The sequence below is a fragment of the Aedes albopictus genome, chromosome 3 (genome assembly GCF_035046485.1).
Source record: "Aedes albopictus strain Foshan chromosome 3, AalbF5, whole genome shotgun sequence".
Classification (NCBI taxonomy): Eukaryota; Metazoa; Arthropoda; class Insecta; order Diptera; family Culicidae; genus Aedes; species Aedes albopictus.
Window position 1 is genome coordinate 201,974,304 of NC_085138.1, and position 17,263 is coordinate 201,991,566.

The 17,263-nt window shown below is 40.8% G+C and overlaps 1 protein-coding gene and 1 long non-coding RNA gene across 5 annotated transcripts in view; both read right to left on the reverse strand.

Annotated features, from left to right (window-relative positions):
- The window catches only part of LOC109406334 (allatostatin-A receptor), an 83,852-nt gene that overhangs the window by 38,138 nt on the left and 28,451 nt on the right, over positions 1–17,263 (reverse strand). For all 4 annotated transcript variants that reach the window (XM_062858541.1, XM_062858540.1, XM_062858543.1 and 1 more), the window contains exons 2-5: positions 14,260–14,651; positions 7,933–8,087; positions 7,735–7,865; positions 7,509–7,656 (exon numbers count right to left, since the gene is read on the reverse strand). In XM_062858541.1, coding sequence (XP_062714525.1) covers positions 7,509–7,656; positions 7,735–7,865; positions 7,933–8,087; positions 14,260–14,422 — 597 coding nt within the window. In that variant the 5' untranslated portion in view covers positions 14,423–14,651. The remainder of the gene's footprint in view (positions 1–7,508; positions 7,657–7,734; positions 7,866–7,932; positions 8,088–14,259; positions 14,652–17,263) is intronic.
- LOC134291163 (uncharacterized) lies at positions 1,396–3,494 on the reverse strand. The gene is made up of 3 exons (XR_009998945.1): positions 2,847–3,494; positions 2,703–2,779; positions 1,396–2,647 (listed from the first exon to the last, which is right to left on the reverse strand). It is a non-coding gene; the product is annotated as an uncharacterized LOC134291163 (long non-coding RNA).

Below are 17,263 nucleotides of genomic sequence, written 5' to 3' on the forward strand. Positions count from 1 at the left end.
GCTGACGAAATTGGCCTTTGTATTCCATAGAAATTAAATTACTCCTTTTTTAAGAAGAGCTGAAGTCACGAACGTCTGAGAGAATTTCTATTCATCTAATCTATTACTTATTGTTGTGTTGTACCTATTGAATACGTAAATCGGATTATAATGATCATATTTATTCCAAACATCAATACTTGTTCCTATTTGGGTATATCGCGAATTGTTGCATACCTGATAAACTCGCCAATTGTTGAACATCTCTCAACCCTTAAAGGATATGAACATGTGGATTTGAATGGTTTTAAAAATCGTCATTAATGCGAAGTCAATCTCGCATACTCTAATTTACACGTATGAATCTAATGAAATTAGTTCTGACATGCATACATTAGTTTAGTATTGTGGATTTACCGGCTACTTGTATTCTACCGGTCGCTTCAGTATGGCCTCCAATAGAGGCCGTTTTATAAAAAAAAACTTCAAAATGTTTTTAAACATTTTCATTGTATGCGCTATTCCTCGTTGCCACTAGCTATTCAGCGACATTCATTTTTTGACAATCAAGTTGATTATTATATGAAAACGGCTACTTTGTAACGGTTACTCAAGTAACCGGTAGAATACAAGTAGCCGGTAAATCCACAATATCCTATTGCAAGTAAAGACCTTACAATCAAAGCTCCAGAGCGTTTTATGCTGCCTACAACATCACCAGATTATGACCATCATCATTTCATGTTTTAAAAGATACCTTTGAATGAATTGAAAAATTTCAAGTGATTTAAAAAGAAAACAAAATTATTTGTATTCAATAGACTAAATTCAAAACTTCTGGATGTTTTGGATAACCTCGAGATATATGTTACAGCTGTAAAAGGATAAACCATTTCTACCTAACACCTACAATCCAAACAAGGAGTTTTGGGCAATTTTCATTTAAATATATCACATTTACACTCATTGCACAATTATGGGTCACTCAAGGAACAATCATTTCATAATATAAATCGTTTTTCATACAAAAATAACACTTTCATTATTTTTATTTTATATTCTGTTCATTGAAACTTCTTTTTATTGTTTTATATGGAAATCTGCTTGTAAAATTCACTTTAGGCGGTGAAAATTACTAAAATGTTGGTGAATAATGAAAACCACAATAATGGGTCAAAATTGGCTGTGTAACAATTATGGGTCAATTTGTTGCCTATTATGGGTCACTCAAGAGGAATCGGCTAAACAATAATGTTTTGTCTATTTTTTCAATGAACAATCACTTATTCTCGATTGATCAACTGTAGTAGAATCTAAAACTGGTCTCAAACCTCTTAACGAAGCGTGTTCTCACGATTTGGAATCAAATTTTCAAAATTGGGACAAAATTTCCAACACAACCACCGATAAACGCCTAAAAGTATGCAATGCCCATGTGTAAGGAGGATCCTGGAAGGGCCTCTAAGTTCTGGCTTAAGCGCCAGACGACGCAAGTCGCCTGCCAGAACTCAAGATCGGTCTTGCCCTGCTAGCCAAATTTTCCCAACACTTCCTAGAATCCACCACCATAAACTCCCCAACACTTTCCCAAAGAACTCTCTCCCCAAAGCAGGTAAATATCCCAAATTCTAATAGTTTTAAAAAAAAGTCTAATAGTTCTTGTTTAGTCCAAATAATTGTTGAACATTCTTAGCCAAAGTTTATTGAATCCGATTTAAAGAACAATTTTGATTGCCTTTGTGGCAATTTATTAAAAAAAACTATTTATATTCAAAGCTATTTACATTCCTAAGTTGTGGTTTTATTGATTAAAACAAAAGTTCCTATTAGATTCTGAACGGATCCGTTTTAGTTTTCAAGTTCAAATTATAAAATCCTAAATAGTGACGTCACTTGTTGGAGTGGCTCTTCAAATAGTTTGTGTGTGAGTTCAAGCTTATTCTCTAGCAATACATTTTGTTTCCCTACTGATCACTCATTCTCGCTCTAGGTATTGGTGTTTGGGTGCTCATGCTCCGATAAAAATGTCAGGTACTTACATTCTCTGCCGGGTGTAGCGGCCGGCAGCGACGCCGATCTTCGTGCGGTGACCGACGGCCGGCTGTTAGTCGAGCTAAGCCAGGCGTTCTCAGTTATTGGTGATGGAGTCGGATGGTCGCCGACCGAGTGCACCGAGGGCTCGGTACCAGGCGTCGCCTCGATGTTCGATGCAAAACACGACGCTAATAGCTCAGACGGCCCAGTCTGGAGAGCACTAATACCATCAACCGTGGCGTGGTACTTACACGAACGTGGGGTGGGAGTTGGAGGCGATCGGACTAAATTCCATGGATCTTCTATACCCGGGACGTGAGTGGGGGGGGGGCGGATCTCGCTGGCTGTGGGTTTCTTTCCCTAGTCAGACTACTCGCGTTCGCAGGCAACCACGGGTAGCGGTGTGGTTTCGCGAGGCCGAATCCTTAAAACCGTTGACCACGCACTCTGGGGGCACTCCTAGCGGCACGCAGCCACGAGACGAGGAGAACCTCCAGGGGATCGCCCTAGTCCGATCGCACGATGCCGATGATTTTGGCGAGCAGCTTGTTGTGCCAATTACGCTCTGTGGCTCGGTGTTCCACCGAACGAAGTCACTCCTCAACCCCAATGCTCCACGAGGTCACTGTGGTGACTGTGGAATAAATTTCATTAGCACCCCAAAACACTTATACATTCTCACAATTTACCTCACGTTGTTGCTTCTCAACTTTCGGCTTTTTCTTCCTCAAAATTAGCTTGATTAATCTCCACTCACGCTTTTTTTCTAAAGAAATTATTTATGACAGATTTGGTTATCATTGGCTACTAATTTTTCTAACACATGTGCTTACAGGATCAAATCTTTGATAACACTCCACTCACGATTTTTTTAATGCGAAACTCGATTAAAACTCAACTTATTTCTGAAAATAGCTTTAATTAAATTGATCAATTGTTGTAATGATTTTTTTCTTGTAATTTAACTTTACTTGCTCACTTCAAATAGGCTTCAATCACTTTACTTATAATACACAATTTTCTAATTTTCTTCTTCGGCGGTCTGATTAGGAAAGAACTGATATCGTTCTTATCCAAGGCTCCAGACCTCCAATTTTCTAGGTTTTCTTTTATTTCCGTTTTCTTAATTTTCTTGAAATCATTCCAACAGCATAAATTTTCTTGCAATTGATAGACTTAATTACTCTTAACAATTTCTTCTCTTAGGCGATATTCTATTGAAACCCTGATTCGAGCACTCATTATACCGATTGCCTATTTAAAGGCACAACATTATTTACATTATAGGGATGTCTATGAAATAACACTCGTGTGTTCGTTTCACATGTTCGCAGAACTATCAATATTATGCTGCACAAAAAGTGACCCATAATTGTGTGATTTTCGGTGTTTCTTGGCACAATAATGAGTCACCTAAATTTTGCCTAAAATAAGCTTTAATTAGCTGCAGTCACATGAATTTCTACATTTAGAACGTTAATTATACCTTTGTTATGGTGACGATACCATTCCGCACTTGAAAATCACTAAATCTCGCTTTTACAGAGCTTACAAAATCAGCGCACGCACTTTCCGATATTCACAACCGAGGCGTTACTTTGGCAGATGGTTTTGTGCCGAACAAAAATATTAAAAATATGTATGTTTTAACGTATAAGCCTGTGTGCGATACGCATACTGACACAAAACAAATCAACTTATGAACGAAAAATTATAACGGCTAACAAAAGCTTGCAATTAATTAGTATTTATCAATTAAAGTGGAAAGTGACTAATAATGGTGTGTGACCAGGCATCAAATTTCTCACTCACGTGATCGGATTCTTCGGATTTATCCACCTCCGCGATCATAATTTTTCATTGCATGGGATGAAAAATAAAAGTCTCTCACTCCAGCGCTCGCGATAATTCTCTTTCTCTCCATGCACAACTCACGGATAAACAACAAAGCATCAAATTTTTCACTCCGTGTCCGAATCACATAACTTTTCCACCGATGCACGAGATCACTTTTTTGACGTTCAGTATTGCCGTGTTTACATTAATTGTTCTTGTTTTCATGGCCATCTAGATAACATGGAACTGCTCAGACGTCAACCGGGTGAAACGTGGGTTGGTGCAGCCTTAGCAACCATTTTCTCCTGCGTCAACAAATGATTTGTGAGTGAGCACTAGTTGGAGAGAGCATACTTTTATCACGCCAAGGAACCGGAGTGAGAGCCTTTTCAATCGGATATGGGTGCAAGGAAAATATCACAGGCTGCTTTATCCGGATAATATCGCTGTGTGATAGATCGTTACTCGCGTGAGTGAGGGAAAAATTTGATGCCTGTGTGTGACCCATAATTGTGCAATGAGTGTACATAGTAATATTACCCGAAAACGAGTGCAAAACAAGAGGTGTACACTGGGTCAACAGAGTCGATTTTTTGGAACAAAGCTTTTTCGATTCCTTTTAGCGTTTAAGGCTTTTTACGGCATCATCGGCATCGGCAGCCATGTTGGATATGAGCCTCAAAATTTCAAAGTGATAATTCTCTGCCACCATAGCGAATATTCGTATGAAAAAGTATCATCATATATGCTCACTCGCAGTGATTGCTATGATACTTTTTCTGCTGCGTTGCTGCAGAATTGACAGTTTTTTATCACTTCAAAAATGCGAGGCAAACAATCATTGAAAAGCAAAAAGTCAATGATTCGGTTGAAAACTTAGTGATGCAGTAAGACACCTTAAAATAACTGTGCAAAATTTGTATGAAATTGAATGGAATTTAGTATGGGAAAACGCACTTTTTTGCTTTTTTGTCATTGGTTGTTTTTTTTTTGTCTAAAATGATTTAACTAATGACGTTGAAGTATAGCCGAGGTTATGCCGGATTCCGCTGGGAATCCGCTGGGATTCCGCTGGGAATCCGCTGGGATTCCGCTGGGAATCCGCTGGATTCCGCTGGGAATCCGCTGGATTCCGCTGGGAATCCGCTGGATTCCGCTGGGAATCCGCTGGATTCCGCTGGGAATCCGCTGGATTCCACTGGATTCCGCTGGCAATCCGCTGGATTCCGCTGGCAATCCGCTGGATTCCGCTGGGAATCCGCTGGATTCCGCTGGGAATCCGCTGGATTCCGCTGGGAATCCGCTGGATTCCGCTGGGAATCCGCTGGATTCCGCTGGGAATCCGCTGGATTCCGCTGGGAATCCGCTGGATTCCGCTGGGAATCCGCTGGATTCCGCTGGGAATCCGCTGGATTCCGCTGGGAATCCGCTGGATTCCGCTGGGAATCCGCTGGATTCCGCTGGGAATCCGCTGGATTCCGCTGAGAATCCGCTGGATTCCGCTGGGAATCCGCTGGATTCCGCTGGGAATCCGCTGGATTCCGCTGGGAATCCGCTGGGAATCCGCTGGGAATCCGCTGGGAATCCGCTGGGATTCCGCTGGGAATCCGCTGGGAATCCGCTGGGAATCCGCTGGGATTCCGCTGGGAATCCGCTGGGATTCCGCTGGGAATCCGCTGGGATTCCGCTGGGAATCCGCTGGGATTCCGCTGGGATTCCGCTGGGAATCCGCTGGGATTCCGCTGGGAATCCACTGGGCTTCCGCTGGGAATCCGCTGGGATTCCGCTGGGAATCCGCTGGGATTCCGCTGGGAATCCGCTGGGATTCCGCTGGGAATCCGCTGGGATTCCGCTGGGAATCCGCTGGGATTCCGCTGGGAATCCGCTGGGATTCCGCTGGGAATCCGCTGGGATTCCGCTGGGAATCCGCTGGGATTCCGCTGGGAATCCGCTGGGATTCCGCTGGGAATCCGCTGGGATTCCGCTGGGAATCCGCTGGGATTCCGCTGGGAATCCGCTGGGATTCCGCTGGGAATCCGCTGGGATTTCGCTGGGAATCCGCTGGGAATCCGCTGGGATTTCGCTGGGAATCCGCTGGGATTCCGCAGGGAATCCGCTGGGATTCCGCTGGGATTCCGCTGGGATTCCGCTGGGATTCCGCTGGGATTCCGCTGGGATTCCGCTGGGATTCCGCTGGGAATCCGCTGGGATTCCGCTGGGAATCCGCTGGGATTCCGCTGGGAATCCGCTGGGATTCCGCTGGGAATCCGCTGGGATTCCGCTGGGAATCCGCTGGGATTCCGCTGGGAATCCGCTGGGATTCCGCTGGGATTCCGCTGGGATTCCGCTGGGAATCCGCTGGGATTCCGAAGGGAATCCGCTGGTATTCCGCTGAGAATCCGCTGGATTCCGCTGGGATTCCGCTGGATTACACTGGATTCCGCTGGGAATCTTTTTTCTTTTTTATTTTGATGGATACCGCTGGTACTTTGCTGGTAATCAGCTGGAAATCCACCGGAGCGTGACGTCATTTATGTACGCTCTCCGAGTGGTGCACTGCCACTCGGGGCGCGAATAAACCGTTCTGTATACTGCCGGTGGACGCATAAATGTCACATGTGCAAAAACAGACAATCGAGAAAATCGCGTCCAAAGTTCGAAAAAGTAAATTGTCTCAACTATGAAGCATAAATGCCGAATCGTGTTCTAACATCAACCAATTTTGATTTGAGCACTAATTTTTGTTTTAGAGCGATTTTAAAATCTCATAGGTTTTCCAATGAAACGTGACACTTATGCGTCCACTTTTCAGAATGTGACAAATCGGCGTTGCATTTTTTCAACAATTTTCGGAACAAACTACCTATTTATATTTCCCTATATGTATGGTAGTACACCATGATACATGGTCATGGGCTGCAAAATCTCAATATTGCCAAAAATGCACATGTGACAATTATGCTTCCACCGGCAGTATAGTAGTCGAGTGTAAATTCTACCCCTTCGTTCGGAGCCAAATGAATTTATACATCGTGGCGCAAGACATCCTGTCCGAAACACCCTGATAGAGGCCAAATACTATGCCAAAATGCCAAATGCCAAAATGGGTGTTCACCAAGGAATCAACTACACTGCACCTACACTACATGACACATCTAATAGAATACTTAACAAAACGAGTGTCTTTGAGAATTGACTTTTGCCCTGTTTGATTTTCCAAACGATAATTAGTTTTAGCCACACCTCCGTGGTGAATAAATGTCCGGAATGCAGGTGGTCAAAATTTGAGGTCATAAATTGGTTTGAAATTGACTGAGTTATGGCAGCAAGTGCCCAAAATAGATGCTTCTGCCCAAATGGTCCCATACCCTACCTATGTAGGTAAAAAATGTGCTCTTATCTTAAAATTTGGTCGACCCAAATAAGAACCCTATTAGAAAAAATTCTTTGACTTATTAGTTTTTTAATGATATCTAAACTTTTGAAATCGGACATAAATTAACCGAGATGTGGATTTCAAAATGCATCATGGCAAATCCTGTATCAAAAATAACCAAACATGGAATCGGTTTCTGTGGTTATTGTGGTGGTCGTTTGCCGCATTGAATTCAACAATCTTTCTCGTCCTTATCATCACCACTAGAAATGAAAACACTTACATGAAATGCAATCAAACTGTATCCTTCGGTGTGAAGAAAGAGACAAGCGGTATAATCGCCTCCCCTGCTAGGATAGTGCAGCACTCCGTGAGATATGGCGACTGGAATTGCTGTGGTCACAATGATGAACCAAGCCACGGTTATTGCTCTGTAATAGAAAATAGTTTCCAGAAGATTGAACAAGCTGAGTGCTGTGGAAAAAGGACAATGACATTAAACTCCTTACATCACAGCATTTTTCTCGGTTCTTATCGACATACTGGTGATTGGATGGACCACAGCAAGAAACCGATCCAAGGACATAAGAACTAAGGTGTACGCGCTGGCATGGGCAGTAACCACTATCATATATTGTACCTATGTGAAAGCAAAATGGGCAATGTGCTGCAAATGAATCTAGTGCTAAAGATAGTTCAGTACTTACAAATTTGCACCACATCAGTCCGAAAGGCCATTCTGGTAGGATATAATCAGTCGCGGTAAATGGTACACAAAATATCACAAATAACAGGTCGGCAGCCGCCAAATTGATTATTAATAAATTTGTAGTTGATCGCATGTTAGGATTGGCGGCAACAACTAGAAGAAAACGAGAAAATAAACAGTGTTGTGAGTTTTGTATTTTATGAAATTTCTGATGATTATAAAAAAATGACGTATAGATCTTGTTACTCTATTGCTGTTGAATGATACTTTTTTTGCTGCCCGCCGTTGGGGAAATTAAGTCACTACCTCCAATAAGCTGAACTTATGTAGAATGCCCCGTTTTGATATTCGCGTCTAGATAACTAATTACCAGGTGTCAAGTAATCAGCTTCTGTCACGGCGCGTCGTCTCCCAGTCACTTACTTTGCTTTCAGTTCTGAGCACCCATGGTGGTACAGAGGGCCGAATGAAAAAAAAACTCCATCCTGGGCGATTGCCCGTCATCACCTTGACCTGTGACCAGGTCAAATTTCTGTCGACTTCCTTTATTTCTTTGTTGAGGCTGCGACGCCATGAGTCTCTGGGTCTGCCTCTGCTGATGCGATGTCATTCTGCTGGGTTCTAATCTAACGCTTGCTTGTATATTCCTTAAGCTTGCAAATGCAGTTCTCGCCTTCTGGATCCGTGCACCTATGTCGATCTATCCGCAGCCATTTGGCTGCCAAGATATTGAAAGCCTTCAGCATTATCCACTGCTAGCCCAGCTACCGTAAAACTGGAAGAGTGGGCCGTGCTTACATCCAACGATTTGGTCTTGTGATTGATGGTAAGACCTGCCGTTCAGGAGCGATCGGCAAGATCATTGAGCTTGCTCTGCATATCATTGAGCTGTGGTGGGCAGCCACAGCAACCCCAATTTGGTTCACGATCAATTGCACCTATCAGGATCTCGTCGATTACGATCAACGACCCGGATGGGGTCGGACAAGACACCATTGTGCAGTACTCTGCACGAAAATGCCTTGTACTGTGCTTCAATGAGGCCGATGATTTTTTCAGGGACACCCTTGCGCCTGAGGGCTGCCCACCTCTCACGTGCGTAGCTTTTTCTTTTTTTTTCGCCCATTCTCTTTGATAAACCCAAGATAGAGCGAGATAAAAGATTGGGCAAGTTCTCTTTCTCGTGTTTGTTTGCGAGAAAGAATGAGAAAAAAATGCATGCTAGAGCTGCCCACATATTTTCGTGATTTAGGCGGTCGAAAGCTATATCGTAATCAATGAACATCAGGTAGAGAGACTCTTGGAATTCATTGAATTGCTCCAAGATGATACGGACCACACAGGATCGTTCGGCATCCTGCTTGCTGAGGTCGGAGAGTTGCGTCAATCTTGATGTTTGTCGTTGAATCAGCATTTCTGCTGGTCTTTCATGGGCATCGTGAAATTCATCTCAGGGCCACCACAGATTCTGTGGTCCCACTAAGGCGACGTGAGATATCGTAGAGGAGTACATGCATCTTTAAAAAAGCACGCTTGTAGTACCAGTGCTGAAAATGTCATTTCGGCATATCTAAATTCAACCACATCCAGCTCATTTTGGAAGCTCAACCTGAGAATATGGTATATGAAAAACTTGTACGGCTCGACCAGCTCTACAAGAAAGTCTCGGAAATCCGATTTTTTTCGAATATTTAAGACAAATGACAACGGACGACCTTCGAAAAATGCTAATGATATTCATGGTGAATATCAAATGGCATTTTTCGGAGGTAGTCCGTGACATTTTCTTGATTCTGAACTCAATGTGAGGTGTACAGGAAAGCTTGGAATCAAGAATAACTCCAACATACTTTACCTGTTCAGTCACATTGACTTCACAATCAAAGAGACGCGAAGGTCGAACGCCATTATGGGTTCGCTTTTCCGTAAAAAGAACAATAGATGTTTTACTCGGTTTAATGCGAGGTATGCACTTCAAACGGAATCGCTCAAGTAATTTTCGTTCAGTGCATTATTTTTTCATGACCGAAATGGTCAAGAAATTTAACACAGCAAGCCCCATTTGATTTGACGTTTCGTTTCAGCTTCGTACTAGGATCCGGAATAAAGTGACGCTTTATTATTTCTTGAGCGATTCCACGCATCGAGATAGGCCAAGAAATTTATTGCGATCAGCGTACTACCCATAACAGTGACTCGAGGTTAGTTGCATGGAAACGGGGGGTCAAATCAAAATGGATCTTCGTGCTGGGAGCGAACATAATCAAATCCCTTGTGGAAAAGGAAAATTTCGCATGTGTGCGTATGCTCTGTTGCATTGGTTTTTCATTATTTGTTCTATTTTTAGACTGGTCATAGCAACAGCCGCCAATCACCAAAACATGTTTAAAAAATACGGGCGGCGGCGGGAATCGAACCGAGACACTATCATGGTAATATACAGTACCCTGCGCTCTAACCAGCACGGCTACAACTGCACATGGATAGACAAGAGGCTGAAAGCCATCATCATCAACACAAACGTGGCTTGGTGATGGAAGTGATACAGCCACCCCTCTGCACAATGGGCCCAGAGTCGTATTTACGAAGACAAAACTTTCTAAGCTTAAACTTTAAGTTTTTAGACACATATTGTGTTTAAGAAAGTTTTTTTAATTGTTGACCCTATTCCCCATTATTGTTATGTTAAGGTGGTTCATCTGGTTAAACTGATTAAAAAATCTGCTTTCTAATGATTTTATTTACGATTTCATGATGGATGGTGATGGATCATTTCATTGGAAATTCCACCAATAAGCAGCGCCAGAGGTCAAGCATATTTTAAATTTCATATATCTCAGGACTCTCATCACTGAGAAAGTTGGTGTCTTCGTCAATGTTATTCAGTTAGTCAAGGGCTTACAGTTAATGGTCTACTTGTTTTGAAATTTTGTCACTAGGTGGTGCTAGTTACACATTTGCAAAATCATTCAAATAATTGATTTTTTTCGTGAAGTAATCAACAATTAGTTTTCTTTTAATGTGTCTAAGTTCAGTCAAAGGTATTTCAAAGAGCTAGTGGCGAAATTTCGAAACAAGTGGATCATTAACTGTAAGCCAATTAACATTGTCGCAAGTTGTGTTGTAACCTTTTATAATGTCCACCAAAACTATATACGTTGAAAAATGGACAAATTGAGTGGAAAAGTTACAAAAAAATCCACGTAGTTCTGGTGGGATTTAAAGCCACGTCTCCCCACGTTCGCTAGACAGGGCGCCTTAACCAACTCCGCCACAGACCAAGTAACAATTCTGTGAAGTAGAAAACCAACCTGAATCCAACGCCCACCTCACCCCACGTTCTTTCCTCGCAATTCACTATCTCCTTCGGTCCTTAGATGTCCACTTCCAACACTCTCTGATTTCTTGTTCCTCAACTAGTTAGATATAATTGGTACAAATTTGGGCTTGATTGATTAACTCTACACGAAATTAGAGCCCTTCTAGTAGAATACCTATTATTTGACTTCCGTTTATCAAATTACTGTAACCTTAGGATTAAGCGAACCGAATTAAACTAAATTTTGAAAGTTTATGACTAATGTAATGGTCTTCATGTACCGTTGGACTCGACTAAAATACATATGTCTAAAGTGAAAAAAGTTGCAATTTATTGAAAACTTTTCGAAAAGTTCTAATTATTTGAATGTTTCTTTTTTTGCAAATTAGCTTCAACTTTGTAGAACATTTTGAAATTATATAGAGAATAATTAATCAGCAGATTTTTGGATAAGCCACAGAAACATTTTTGTCTTCGTGAATACGACTCTAGACCCATTATGCACTGAAAAGCCCGAATCCGGCAGTGTGCTGTTTGCAAGTGGAATATTCCTAGTAGACAATAAGGTGCGAAGCTCAGCAGCGAAGCGAAAGTTATTTTTAGACGCAACCCGGTTCAACTTCTCGGGTTTGAATAGAGGTGTTTGTGTGTAGTGGTATGGAACCTGTGGGACCGTGTAGCGCATCAAATGGAACATGATACAAATGGAACAAATGGAATATGATTTAAAACATGTTCTGTACGTTTTTAATACATAAATTGGTAGAAAAGGCATATCTCAATTTTTGGTAGCTTTTCTTGTTTTGCGTGTACTACTTAAGTACTCCACCACACTGGAGCCTCTCAAGTTGATGTCTGAGCTGCCCCAGATGATATGGTGAGCATTAGCATTACTGCCTACAATTAGCGAAAGGCCTTTTGAAGTGCAGTATGCGATGACTTGTTTGAAAGCATCCGTAGGGGATGATTCATCATGCGGTAAATAAACCGAACAATAGACGTATTTCCTGTTGAGGTTCCAATTGTGAAAGCACATACATCTCTGGTGGTTAGTTCAGAGATGAGTGTAGCAACTATTGCGTTGTTGACAAGCACACAGGCTCGAGGCTTGACACACGAATTTGCCATTTCATGTTCATTGAAAGTAGCAAACACCAGGTTCACAAGGTTTCCTAGATAGAAATTTCCCTTACGAAAGCAAGGTTCTTGGACCAAGGCCACTTGGGCTGTACCATTTTGCATAAGTCTGCAAAGATTGATCGTTGCTGTTCTTTCATGCTGAAGATTGATCTGAGCTATCCTAACCGTAGCTACTACCCAAACTAGGTAAAACTAAACTGTTCGCAATAACAGCACAACAAAGAACAGCAGCAATAAAGCCAGATCGGCATCGATTGGAAAACGCCGAAGGCGAGGATACACAGAATACACTGTGTAATAACGATTTTTCCGTGACTTTCTTATAGAACAGATCTAGCCGCACAAGTTTTAGATATATCGAAATGACATTTTCAGCACTAGTAGTACACAGCGTGAGCGTGGAGTTGCTGAAGGTGGCCGAAGACGCAACTCCTCGAGGGTTAAGGCGAAACTGGGAGCATTTCCTCATTTTTTTGGTTTTTGATTTTTCATTAAATAACGAAGCAATATTTTGAAAATCGGTCTTCGTGCACATGTAGAGTATGGATCAGGGTATCTTCTGATTTTTTTACGCGGTAGAAAATGTTTTTCGTTTTTGCAGAAACCATTTTTTAGTGAGATTTTGTTCAAAAATGGTTTCTGCAAAAACGAAAAACATTTTCTGCCGCGTAAAAAAATCAGAAGATACCCTGATCTATACTCTAAATGTGCACGAAAACCGATTATGAAAATATTGCTTCGTTATTTAGTAAAAAATCATAAACCCGAAAATTAGGAAATGCTTCCAGTTTCGCCTTAAGTCAACAATGCAATTATTTATAAAAAGTGAACTGTAACGACACTTTTCAAATACACAATTTCCAGATAATCACGTTTAAATGAAGCTTCACACTCACTCTTGTCCTTATGGAGGTTGCGTGCCACAATAGGCTGTAACTTTCATTCCAATGCTCTAATCTTTATGAACCAGCATTGTAAATTAAAGGGGTACCGCTGTCCGATCACCGTTGAACATTTTTCAACGCCTTATCATGCCCAGGCTTGTGAACGAAACATTTTGTTCTTCGTATTTGTAGTTCCGTGTCAAAAATTGAGCTAAATCCATCGAAGCAAACCATAGTTACAGCATCTCAAACTTGGCCATTTTGTATGGAAATCGACGTTTGTCCGATCAATTATGCACCATAGTGTATGTTGAGGTGCGCGAAAATAAGGAAACTTTTGTAAAAGAATATAACATTTTTTTCGATTCTCATTTTTTTTTAGTTTAGTATTAAAAGTGTTGAAGCAGCTTGGGAGCATAAAAATATAGTACTAATTACAATAGTTACAACAATTTCTGTTGAACGTGTTTTCTTTTAAGGCGAAACTGGAAGCGTTTCCTCACTTTTTGGTTTTTGACTTTTCATTAAATAACGAGGCAAGATTTTCAAAATCGGTTTTCGTACACATGTAGAGTATGGATCAAGATTTCTCCTGAATTTTTTTGTGGTGAAAAATGTTTTTCGTTTTTGTGGAAACCATTTTTGAATACAATTTCACAAACAAATGGTTTCTGAAAAAATGGAAAACATTTTGATAGATATAAATATAAATATAAGAACTAAAACAAATTATGAATAGTAAGCTTCATACACACAAAATTGCATTCGTTTCTGAAAGAATGCTGCCAATGAATGGATCAACATGAATCCATTGGTTCATTTGTATATAATTTCAAAGCCTAAGCCTGGCTTCGGTTTTTGTTGCTTTGAAAAGATACGCTCGAAACTAAAGCATCGGTAATTTCCATTTTGCGGTATACATTCAATCCAATAATCAGAACGAGCAGGTATGCAACTAATGGAAAAACTAATTTACACTTACCTAGTACGACCAAGCCATTTCCTATTAATCCGGCGAGTCCTATCAGTCCGAAGAACACCGGCACCATCATGGATACAATTTTTTCAATGTTTGTCACGTTCCCATGATAGCCGGACTCGTTGTACCAGCCGAAGGTATCGTTCCACGTAGTATTTCCAAACATGTTTGCCTGACTTTTCCCGGTGGCATCCGCTTATGGCAACTCACGACCAACTGGGGACGACAGGCAGCACTATTTGCACCTCAAACAATTTTGATCCAGAGCATATGGTCCTCTCTCGGCGGTATTTATTTGCATTCCTCGATTGTTAGTATGCACTCGTGTTATTTTCCATATTGCATTTTTCAACCATGACTGGCCTCGCTCACTCATTCACTTTATCGCACTGGCACTGGAAGAGACGCAGCCGCGGAAATTGAATTAGACGCACCCACATGGAAGAGCACTTTAGGGCCCCCACAATCGAACTATGATATCCAATTAGAGAATACTTTGTGTCCGGAAGCAGACGAAAAAATGTGAAACCGGGATTTTGCAACATTGTTATGTAATGTTTATTGCATGGGTTTTGAAAACGTTAACACCTAAAATGATGCAGGATGACTTTCACCGAGGGGCTTACTAAGAGAACATTCGAAACGTTTTTATAGTACGATTCTTACATATACATATATGGCCAATGCGAGAAATAATTATTTTCACCCATTTTCAGTCGGTGAAGTGAAAATATAGATGTTTATGAAACCACCCGGACCAAAAGCAAGCACAAAACACTTTCAATGATCGACAAAATAAAGATTGCCGATGTTTTGCATTTGTTTCGAAGTAATTGTACAAATACTTTTTCTTTTAAGAAATATGAAATTGAAATTCTTCTCGATTATCAGTAAAGTTTAACAACCAAAAACTCATTGGCTCGCTCCTCGGAATTACAGATTGGTTGTCATTTTCAGTTTGACATTGAATTATGACATCCAGGTACTTTTTAGTTGGCTGACAGCTCAACTAACGGGGCCCCAACTAAAAAGCCACCCAACTATTAAGCCCCCAACCAGCGAGTCATGACTGTAGTTGGTTACCCAAGTATTGAAAATAACTAACTTTGGTATTTTGTAGGTACTGATAAAATACCTCAACGAGTTATTGGTTTGATGTTGAGGACTGCTTTAGGTATTATTCAATTATGGAAAAATCGCTACTTGTATAGAAAAATCGCCGATTATTATTGAGGTATTGCAATACCTGATATCATCATTCACTAGTTATGCACAGAATACACACCAGTTATTATTTGAGGTATTTTACCTCTTATGCAGGGCTAATTAATAACTCATTCAGGTTGTAGGTATTGGGTTTTCCATACCTGAGTTTGTTTTTCTTCAGCTATTTTCTCCTGCTCGGGTTTCCTGCTACTTTATTTCTTTCTATCAACCTTCCCATTCTTCTATTTAGTTACCACTTATGTATAACAATTATTTTGTAGCCACCGTAAAACCACAACCGGATTGGAGAAGCCGTTTTTCTTCCTTCAAACTTCACAGCAAAACATAAAATCAGTCTATCGCATTACACCAACAAATTGGCAATCAGCAAACTACGCCGCATCATTCACAAATCTTCTAATAATGCTTTACACCTCCAATCTGCGCTGCGCACCAATAAGAATATCTGCGTGACAGCCATTCCCAGTCCATGCGATATCCACATGAACTGACAATGCATTGAAATAACCCTGGCACACGGTCTACCGTGGGCTGGCGGATTGCATCATCACTTCACAGAGAAACAGGCGTAACACTTATGTAGAACAAATTATATTAAAAATGATCGCCACGAAATCGAAATCGCCCAATGCAAATCATGGCGAACATGATTGTCCAAACTGGACAAGTCACCACTAGATGGCGGTAGTGAGCAAACGTCAAACAGAAGCAAAAACGATGCCAGCGCCACGACTGACCAATTATTGTCCAACTACCAAATATTTGATTCAACCGCTAAAACGGTAATCGAAGGCAAGCGAGTAGAGAGTAACGTCTGTTTCTCTGCGATCACTTTTTACCCCTTCTCCAGCTTGATCAGCGTTCTGACGTACACTGAGGCAAAAATACTTAGGAAGAACATTAGAACCCCTTATGATTTGACGACACTACGATCATTGTTGAAAGACATACATTTCACTTATGATTATTAAGGAGAAAATCAGTATCAAGACACTTAACAATATCTTAAGTTTCTCTTATGAATATCGTTGATTCAAAATTATAACTATCGTACGTTTGCTCTTATTGAATTCAACTATGAAAACTTATGGAAATCAATATTATCAATAATATTCGTATTTATATTTTGTGTATTTTTAGGGATTTCACTTTATTCAATGATGCAGTGTCATGTCTCTCGAATTACCGCGTAAGTAAAACGATCGGTTTCTCATGGATCACTTGAAATAAAAATACAAGAAGCGAGTGCACATTCATTCATGAATGCAAGTTTGCATGGATGGCTTGCAATATGTGCTGAAATGAATGCACGTCCTTTTTTCACTTTAAACTAAAAAAAACTTGCTTCTTCTCACTTTCATTAAAACGTGGAAATCGATTAAGAGGCCGATCGTGTTACTTACGTAATTCAAGATTTGTCGTTAATTTTCGAAGAGAGTTTATCGACACTTGGGAAATTAAATTAATTTGATTTCGTGTCCGATAGTCCCGAAAACAGATCTGCGAGTAATGGTTGTTCGTCTAAAACGCAGCTTATTGGAATTCATGCCATCACTGTTACAACTTTCATAGATTTCAGTTATGATTTTTTCACAACCATGCCGCTTATATCAATCATAAGTTGTAGCTATGGAACGCGTGTTTAACAACTATAAAGTCAATAAGCGAGTGTTGAAATAGAAAAATCGTCTATTCATAAGTTCCGAGTTATGAAATTCCTAAGTATTTTTGCCTCAGTGCATCTTGAAACAAAAGATCACTAAAGGCCGAGTTATTCACC